The following is a 9,905-nucleotide window of genomic DNA, read 5'->3' on the forward strand; positions in this document are numbered from 1 at the left end:
CATTGACTCTGTACCGTAATACCCTGTATATAGCCTCCAGATTGACTCTGTACCGGTACCCCCTGTATATAGCCTCCACATTGACTCTGTACCGGTACACCCTGTATATAGCCTCCACATTGACTCTGTACCGGTACCCCCTGTATATAGCCTCCACATTGACTCTGTACCGGTACCCCCCTGTATATAGCCTCCACATTGACTCTGTACCAGTACCCCCCTGTATATAGCCTCCACATTGACTCTGTACCAGTACCCCCCTGTATATAGCCTCCACATTGACTCTGTACCGGTACCCCCTGTATATAGCCTCCACATTGACTCTGTACCATAACACCCTGTATATAGCCTCCACATTGACTCTGTACCGTAATACCCTGTATATAGCCTCCACATTGACTCTGGTACCCCCTGTATATAGCCTCCACATTGACTCTGTACCGTAACACCCTTTATATAGCCTCCACATTGACTCTGTACCGGTACCCCCTGTACATAGCCTCCACATTGACTCTGTACCGGTACCCCCTGTATATAGCCTCCACATTGACTCTGTTCCGGTACCCCCTGTATATAGCCTCCACATTGACTCTATACCGGTACACCCTGTATATAGCTTCCACATTGACTCTGTACCGTAATACCCTGTATATAGCCTCCACATTGACTCTGTACCGGTACCCCCTGTATATAGCCTCCACATTGACTCTGTACCATAACACCCTGTATATAGCCTCCACATTGACTCTGTACCGGTACCCCCTGTATTTAGCCTCCACATTGACTCTGTACCGGTACCCCCTGTATATAGCCTCCACATTGACTCTATACCGGTACACCCTGTATATAGCTTCCACATTGACTCTGTACCGTAATACCCTGTATATAGCCTCCACATTGACTCTGTACCGGTACCCCCTTTATATAGCCTCCACATTGACTCTATACCGGTACACCCTGTATATAGCTTCCACATTGACTCTGTACCGTAATACCCTGTATATAGCCTCCACATTGACTCTGTACCGGTACCCCCTGTATATAGCCTCCACATTGACTCTGTACCGGTACCCCCTTTATATAGCCTCCACATTGACTCTGTACCGGTACCCCCTGTATATAGTCTCCACATTGAATCTGTACCAGTACCCCCTGTATATAGCCTCCACATTGACTCTATACCGGTACCCCCTGTATATAGCCTCCACATTGACTCTGTACCGTAACACCCTGTATATAGCCTCCACATTGACTCTGTACCGTAACCCCCTGTATATAGTCTCCACATTGACTCTGTACCGGTACCCCGTGTATGTAGCCTCCACATTGACTCTGTACCGTAATACCCTGTATATAGCCTCCACATTGACTCTGTACTGGTACCCCCTGTATATAGTCTCCACACTGACTCTGTACCGTAACACCCTGTATATAGCCTCCACATTGACTCTGTACCGTAACACCCTGTATATAGCCTCCACATTGACTCTGTACCGGTACCCCCTGTATATAACCTCCACATTGACTCTGTACCGGTACCCCCTGTATATAGCCTCCACATTGACTCTGTACCGTAACACCCTGTATATAGCCTCCTCATTGACTCTGTACCGTAACACCCTGTATATAGCCTCCACATTGACTCTGTACCGGTACCCCCTGTATATAGCCTCCACATTGACTCTGTACCGGTACATGTATATATAACCTCGTTATTGTTATTTTATTGTGTTACTTTTTATTTAGTTTTACTTTAGTTTATCTAGTAAATATTTTCGTAACTCTATTTTCGTAAAACTGCATTGTTTGTTAAGGGTTTGTTAGTAAACATTTCACGGTAAGGTCTACACCTGTTGGTTAAGGGTTTGTTAGTAAACATTTCACGGTAAGGTCTACACCTGTTTTATTCGGCGCATGTGACAAATACAATGTTATTTGATCTCTGTCTCTCTCTGTGTCTCTGTCTCTGTGTCTCTCTCTCTCTGTCTCTGTCTCTCTCGCTATCTGTGTCTCTGTCTCTGTCTCTGTGTCTCTCTCTCTCTGTCTCTGTCTCTGTCTCTGTGTCTCTCTCTCTCTGTCTGTCTCTGTCTCTCTCGCTATCTGTGTCTCTATCTCTGTGTCTCTCTCTCTCTCTCTCTGTCTCTGTCTCTGTCTCTGTCTCTGTCTCTCTCACTATCTGTGTCTCTATCTCTGTGTGCATCTCAACAGTCTAAAATTGTTTCCTCTCGTCATCTCCTCTCCTTGTTGTTTATCCTTGTTTCCTCTTCTCGTCTCCTCTCCTCTATAAAGACTCACCACTCCAGACTTCAGAATCAAATCACTTTTATTATTAAACCAAGAGGAACCATAGAAACCAATAAACTACTCTTGATTGGTTCGGTCCTCTGACTTTACAGCTCGTCTTTAGACGTCTCATTGGCTGGCGGTGGCGATGACTCATCAGTGACCTGTCAGAAGGAGAGAAGGGATTGGTCAAGAGAGCTGGAGTGGGAGGGGTTTGTATTAAAAGTGACAAGGGATTGGTCAAAAGACCTTAGTGGGAGGGGTTTGTATTAAAAGTGACAGGGGATTGGTCTAAAGAGCTTAGAGTGGGAGTGGTTTGCATAATTAGTCAGGTAAGTTCAACTTCACCTCCTCTTCATCTTCATCATCATCATCATCCTCTTCCTCCTCGTCTCTCTCTTCCTTCTCTTCTGCCTTCGGAAGCTGTCCTCCATTGTCCAGGAACAAAGCAAACGTCTCCAAGTCTCTGGTCCCGCTGTATTCTACCTCCTACACACACACACACACGCACGCACGCACGCACGCACGCACGCACACACACACACACACACACACACGCACACCACACATCACACACACAGAGAGAGACTTAGAGTGTATTTTATAGTAGACAGACTTTCAGGTGTGACTGGTTTTTATCAGACACAGAGCGAGAGACAGAGTGGGTGATAGGGATATAGGGGTTGGACGGTGTAGTTTGTGATAGAGGCGTGACGGTGTAGTTTGTGATAGAGGCGTGACGGTGTAGTTTGTGATAGAGATGTGACGGTGTAGTTTGTGATAGAGGTGTGACGGTGTAGTTTGTGATAGAGGTGTGACGGTATAGTTTGTGATAGAGGTGGAACGGTGTAGTTTGTGATAGAGGTGTGACGGTGTAGTTTGTGATAGAGGTGGGACGGTGTAGTTTGTGATAGAGGTGGGACGGTGTAGTTTGTGATAGAGGTGTGACGGTGTAGTTTGTGATAGAGGTGTGACGGTGTAGTTTGTGATAGAGGTGTGACGGTGTAGTTTGTGATAGAGGTGTGACGGTGTAGTTTGTGATAGAGGTGGGACGGTGTAGTTTGTGATAGAGGTGTAGTTTGTGATAGAGGTGGGACGGTGTAGTTTGTGATAGAGGTGTAGATTGTGATAGAGGTGGGATGGTATAGTTTGTGATAGAGGTGGGATGGTGTAGTTTGTGATAGAGGTGTAGTTTGTGATAGAGGTGGGACGGTGTAGTTTGTGATAGAGGTGTAGATTGTGATAGAGGTGGGACGGTATAGTTTGTGATAGAGGTGGGATGGTGTAGTTTGTGATAGAGGTGGGACGGTATAGTTTGTGATAGAGGTGTGATGGTGTAGTTTGTGATAGAGGTGGGACGGTATAGTTTGTGATAGAGGTGTGACGGTGTAGTTTGTGATAGAGGTGTGACGGTGTAGTTTGTGATAGAGGTGGGACGGTGTAGTTTGTGATAGAGGTGGGACGGTATAGTTTGTGATAGAGGTGGAACGGTGTAGTTTGTGATAGAGGTGTGACGGTGTAGTTTGTGATAGAGGTGGGACGGTGTAGTTTGTGATAGAGGTGTGACGGTGTAGTTTGTGATAGAGGTGTGACAGTGTAGTTTGTGATAGAGGTGTGACGGTGTAGTTTTTGATAGAGGTGTGACGGTGTAGTTTTTGATAGAGGTGTGACAGTGTAGTTTGTGATAGAGGTGTGATGGTGTAGTTTGTGATAGAGGTGGGACGGTATAGTTTGTGATAGAGGTGTAGTTTGTGATAGAGGTGGGACGGTGTAGTTTGTGATAGTGGTGTGACGGTGTAGTTTGTGATAGAGGTGTAGTTTGTGATAGAGGTGGGACGGTGTAGTTTGTGATAGTGGTGTGACGGTGTAGTTTGTGATAGAGGTGTGACGGTGTAGTTTGTGATAGAGGTGGGACGGTGTAGTTTGTGATAGAGGTGGGACGGTGTAGTTTGTGATAGTGGTGTGACGGTGTAGTTTGTGATAGAGGTGTAGTTTGTGATAGAGGTGGGACGGTGTAGTTTGTGATAGTGGTGTGACGGTGTAGTTTGTGATAGAGGTGTGACGGTGTAGTTTGTGATAGAGGTGGGACGGTGTAGTTTGTGATAGAGGTGGGACGGTGTAGTTTGTGATAGAGGTGGGACGGTGTAGTTTGTGATAGAGGTGGGACGGTGTAGTTTGTGATAGAGGTGTGACGGTGTAGTTTGTGATAGAGGTGTGACGGTGTAGTTTGTGATAGAGGTGTGACGGTGTAGTTTGTGATAGAGGTGGGACGGTGTAGTTTGTGATAGAGGTGTGACAGTGTAGTTTGTGATAGAGGTGTGACAGTGTAGTTTGTGATAGAGGTGTGACGGTGTAGTTTGTGATAGAGGTGGGACGGTGTAGTTTGTGATAGAGGTGTGACGGTGTAGTTTGTGATAGAGGTGGGACGGTGTAGTTTGTGATAGAGGTGTAGTTTGTGATAGAGGTGGGACGGTGTAGTTTCTGATAGAGGTGTGACGGTGTAGTTTGTGATAGAGGTGGGACGGTGTAGTTTGTGATAGAGGTGTGACGGTGTAGTTTGTGATAGAGGTGGGACGGTGTAGTTTGTGATAGAGGTGTGACGGTGTAGTTTTTGATAGAGGTGTGACGGTGTAGTTTTTGATAGAGGTGTGACGGTGTAGTTTGTGATAGAGGTGGGACGGTGTAGTTTGTGATAGAGGTGTGACGGTGTAGTTTGTGATAGAGGTGTGACGGTGTCGTTTGTGATAGAGGTGTGACGGTGTAGTTTTTGATAGAGGTGTGACGGTGTAGTTTGTGATAGAGGTGTGACGGTGTAGTTTGTGATAGAGGTGGGACGGTGTAGTTTGTGATAGAGGTGTGCCGGTGTAGTTTGTGATAGAGGTGGGACGGTGTAGTTTGTGATAGAGGTGGGACGGTGTAGTTTGTGATAGAGGTGGGACGGTGTAGTTTGTGTCTTCTCCAGCAGGGTAGTACCGTAGTGTAGGGAAACCAGACACAGACACTCCCTCCACCTCATTTGGTTAGGGTCAGAGGTTAAGGTTAGGGTCAGAGGTTAAGGTTAGGGTCAGAGGTTAGGGGTTAAAGGTTACCTTGCTGTCTTCTCCAGCAGGGTAGTATCGTAGTGTAGGGAAACCAGACACAGACACTCCCTCCACCTCATTTGGTTAGGGTCAGAGGTTAAGGTTAGGGTCAGAGGTTAGGGGTTAAAGGTTACCTTGCTGTCTTCTCCAGCAGGGTAGTATCGTAGTGTAGGGAAACCAGACACAGACACTCCCTCCACCTCATTTGGTTAGGGTCAGAAGTTAAGGTTAGGGTCAGAGGTTAGGGGTTAAAGGTTACCTTGCTGTCTTCTCCAGCAGGGTAGTATCGTAGTGTAGGGAAACCAGACACAGACACTCCCTCCACCTCATTTAGTTAGGGTCAGAGGTTAAGGTTAGGGTCAGAGGTTAGGGGTTAAAGGTTGCCTTGCTGTCTTCTCCAGCAGGGTAGTACCGTAGTGTAGGGAAACCAGACACAGACACTCCCTCCACCTCATTTGGTTAGGGTCAGAAGTTAAGGTTAGGGTCAGAGGTTAAGGTTAGGGTCAGAGGTTAGGGGTTAAAGGTTACCTTGCTGTCTTCTCCAGCAGGGTAGTATCGTAGTGTAGGGAAACCAGACACAGACACTCCCTCCACCTCATTTGGTTAGGGTCAGAAGTTAAGGTTAGGGTCAGAGGTTAGGGGTTAAAGGTTACCTTGCTGTCTTCTCCAGCAGGGTAGTATCGTAATGTAGGGAAACCAGACACAGACACTCCCTCCACCTCATTGGTCGTGGCATCAATCTTTGCAATGATGATGTCATCCCGGTCAGCGTACTTCTCTGCCAGCTTCTCCCAGACTGGAGCCAGCTCCTTACAGTGACCGCACCATGGGGCATCTACACACAGGCACACTATCTTTAGCTACCGTTAGCTAGCTAGTTAGGGTTACTTCTCTGCCAGCTTCTCCCAGACTGGAGTCAGCTCCTTACAGTGACCGCACCATGGGGCATCTACACAAAGGCACGCTATCTTTAGCTAACGTTAGCTAGCTAGTTAGGGTTACTTCTCTGCCAGCTTCTCCCAGACTGGAGTCAGCTCCTTACAGTGACCGCACCATGGGGCATCTACACACAGGCACACTATCTTTAGCTAACGTTAGCTAGCTAGTTAGGGTTACTTCTCTACCAGCTCCTTACAGTGACCGCACCATGGGGCATCTACACACAGGCACACTATCTTTAGCTAACGTTAGCTAGCTAGTTAGGGTTACTTCTCTGCCAGCTTCTCCCAGACTGGAGTCAGCTCCTTACAGTGACCGCACCATGGGGCATCTACACACAGGCACACTATCTTTAGCTAACGTTAGCTAGCTAGTTAGGGTTACTTCTCTGCCAGCTCCTTACAGTGACCGCACCATGGGGCATCTACACACAGGCACACTATCTTTAGCTAACGTTAGCTAGCTAGTTAGGGTTACTTCTCTGCCAGCTCCTTACAAAGCATATGGTTTACATCATTCAGTGACCAATCACACACCCTGTGGACGGGGACATTGTCATCCTATAGGAGCAGAGCATATGGTTTACATCATTCAGTGACCAATCACACCCTGTGGGTGGGGACATTGTCATCCTATAGGAGCATATGGTTTACATCATTCAGTGACCAATCACACCCCCTGTGGATGGGGACATTGTCATCCTATAGGAGCATATGGTTTACATCATTCAGTGACCAATCACACCCTGTGAATGGGGACATTTGTCATCCTATAGGAGCATATGGTTTACATCATTCAGTGACCAATCACACCCTGTGGATGGGGACATTGTCATCCTATAGGAGCAGAGACATCGTGGCCAAAATAATGGCCTGCCCAGCCTTCTTATACGTGACCCTAAGCATGATGGGATGTTAATTGCTTAATGAACTCAGGAACATGTGTGGAAGCACCTGCTTTACTTCTCCTCATTTACTCAGGTGTTTCTTTTGTTTGAGCAGTGACCTGTAGTACAGAGAGGATGTATTATACCACGTCTTGGACGTTGAACCGGTGGTGAGTGACACAGCTGGTCTGTTTGAGCAGTGACCTGTAGTACAGAGAGGATGTATTACGTCTTGGACGTTGAACCGGTGATGAGTGACACAGCTGGTCTGTTTGAGCAGTGACCTGTAGTACAGAGAGGATGTATTATACCACGTCTTGGACGTTAAACCGGTGGTGAGTGACACAGCTGGTCTGTTTGAGCAGTGACTTGAAGTACAGAGAGGATGTATTATGCCACGTCTTGGACGTTGAACCGGTGGTGAGTGACACAGCTGGTCTGTTGGAGCAGTGACCTGTAGTACAGAGAGGATGTATTATGTCTTGGACGTTGAACCGCTGATGAGTGACACAGCTGGTCTGTTTGAGCAGTGACCTGTAGTACAGAGAGGATGTATTATGCCACGTCTTGGACGTTGAACCGGTGATGAGTGACACAGCTGGTCTGTTTGAGCAGTGACCTGTAGTACAGAGAGGATGTATTATACCACGTCTTGGACGTTGAACCGGTGGTGAGTGACACAGCTGGTCTGTTGGAGCAGTGACCTGTAGTACAGAGAGGATGTATTATGTCTTGGACGTTGAACCGCTGATGAGTGACACAGCTGGTCTGTTTGAGCAGTGACCTGTAGTACAGAGAGGATGTATTATACCACGTCTTGGACGTTGAACCGGTGGTGAGTGACACAGCTGGTCTGTTTGAGCAGTGACCTGTAGTACAGAGAGGATGTATTACGTCTGGGTAGGAATAGTTGACTTACAGAACCGGTGATACAGCTGGGTAGGAATAGTTGACTTACAGAACCGGTGATACAGCTGGGTAGGAATAGTTGACTTACAGAACCGGTGATGAGTGACACAGCTGGGTAGGAATAGTTGACTTACAGAACCGGTGATACAGCTGGGTAGGAATAGTTGACTTACAGAACCGGTGATACAGCTGGGTAGGAATAGTTGACTTACAGAACCGCTGATGAGTGATACAGCTGGGTAGGAATAGTTGACTTACAGAACCGGTGATGAGTGATACAGCTGGGTAGGAATAGTTGACTTACAGAACCGGTGATGAGTGATACAGCTGGGTAGGAATAGTTGACTTACAGAACCGCTGATGAGTGATACAGCTGGGTAGGAATAGTTGACTTACAGAACCGCTGATGAGTGATACAGCTGGGTAGGAATAGTTGACTTACAGAACCGCTGATGAGTGATACAGAGAGGATAGGGGGCAGCTGGGAGAGAGACAGAGAGGATGCTGGGTAGGAATAGTTGACTTACAGAACTCTACGAAGACATTCTTGTTGTTGTCGAGGGCGACAGCCTCAAAGTTCTTCCCGACCAGAACTTTAACGGGTCCTTTATCCCAGTCCTCTGGTACCTCGTCGCTCAGCAGGTGAGACTGTAACCACAACACACAGTTATACTTTAACCTCTACACTAACCCCTGACCTCTAACCCATAACCTCTAACCACTAACACCTGACCTCTAACCCCTGACCTCTGACCCATAACCTCTAACCACTAACCCCTGACCTCTAACCCCTGACCTCTAACCCATAACCTCTAAACCCTGACCTCTAACCACTAAACCCTGATCTCTAACCACTAACCCCTGATCTCTAACCTCTAACCTCTAAACCCTGACCTCTAACCACTAAACCCTGACCTCTAACCACTAAACCCTGACCTCTAACCACTAAACCCTGACCACTAACCTCTAAACCCTGATCTCTAACCTCTAACCTCTAAACCCTGAACTCTAACCACTAAACCCTGACCACTAACCTCTAAACCCTGACATCTAACCACTAAACCCTGACCTCTAACCACTAAACCCTGACATCTAACCACTAAACCTTGACCTCTAACATCTAACCCCTGAACCCTGACCTCTAACCCCTGACATCTAACCACTAAACCCTGACATCTAACCACTAAACCCTGACCTCTGACCTCTAACCACTAAACCCTGATCTCTAACCACTAACCACTAAACCCTGACCTCTAACCACTAAACCCTGATCTCTAACCACTAAACCCTGACATCTAACCACTAAACCCTGACCTCTAACCACTAAACCCTGACCTCTAACCACTAAACCCTGATCTCTAACCTCTAACCACTAAACCCTGATCTCTAACCTCTAACCTCTAACCACTAAACCCTGACATCTAACCACTAACCACAAAACCCTGACCTCTAACCACTAAACCCTGACCTCTAACCACTAAACCCTGACCTCTAATCACTAACCACAAAACCCTGACCTCTAACCACTAAACCCTGACCTCTAACCACTAACCACAAAACCCTGACCTCTAACCACTAACCACTAAACCCTGACCTCTAACCACTAAACCCTGACCTCTAATCACTTACCACTAACCCCTGACATCTAACCACTAAACCCTGATCACTAACCTCTAAACCATGACCTCTAACCACGAAACCCTGATCTCTAACCTCCAACCACTAAACCCTAACCTCTAACCCCTGACATCTAACCACTAACCACTAAACCCTGACCTCTAACCACTAACCCTGACATCTAACCACTA

General features: G+C 47.0%; 1 protein-coding gene across 1 annotated transcript in view; it reads right to left on the reverse strand.

Annotated features, from left to right (window-relative positions):
* Window positions 1–2,305: 2,305 nt before the first annotated feature.
* The window catches only part of LOC129842402 (protein disulfide-isomerase A2-like), a 39,207-nt gene continuing 31,607 nt past the window's right edge, over window positions 2,306–9,905 (reverse strand). Inside the window, exons 9-12 of the mRNA XM_055910943.1 lie at window positions 8,625–8,745; window positions 6,017–6,198; window positions 2,632–2,772; window positions 2,306–2,447 (exon numbers count right to left, since the gene is read on the reverse strand). Coding sequence (XP_055766918.1) covers window positions 2,391–2,447; window positions 2,632–2,772; window positions 6,017–6,198; window positions 8,625–8,745 — 501 coding nt within the window. The 3' untranslated portion in view covers window positions 2,306–2,390. The remainder of the gene's footprint in view (window positions 2,448–2,631; window positions 2,773–6,016; window positions 6,199–8,624; window positions 8,746–9,905) is intronic.

This window comes from Salvelinus fontinalis, unplaced genomic scaffold (assembly GCF_029448725.1).
Source record: "Salvelinus fontinalis isolate EN_2023a unplaced genomic scaffold, ASM2944872v1 scaffold_0037, whole genome shotgun sequence".
In the NCBI taxonomy this organism is placed as follows: Eukaryota; Metazoa; Chordata; class Actinopteri; order Salmoniformes; family Salmonidae; genus Salvelinus; species Salvelinus fontinalis.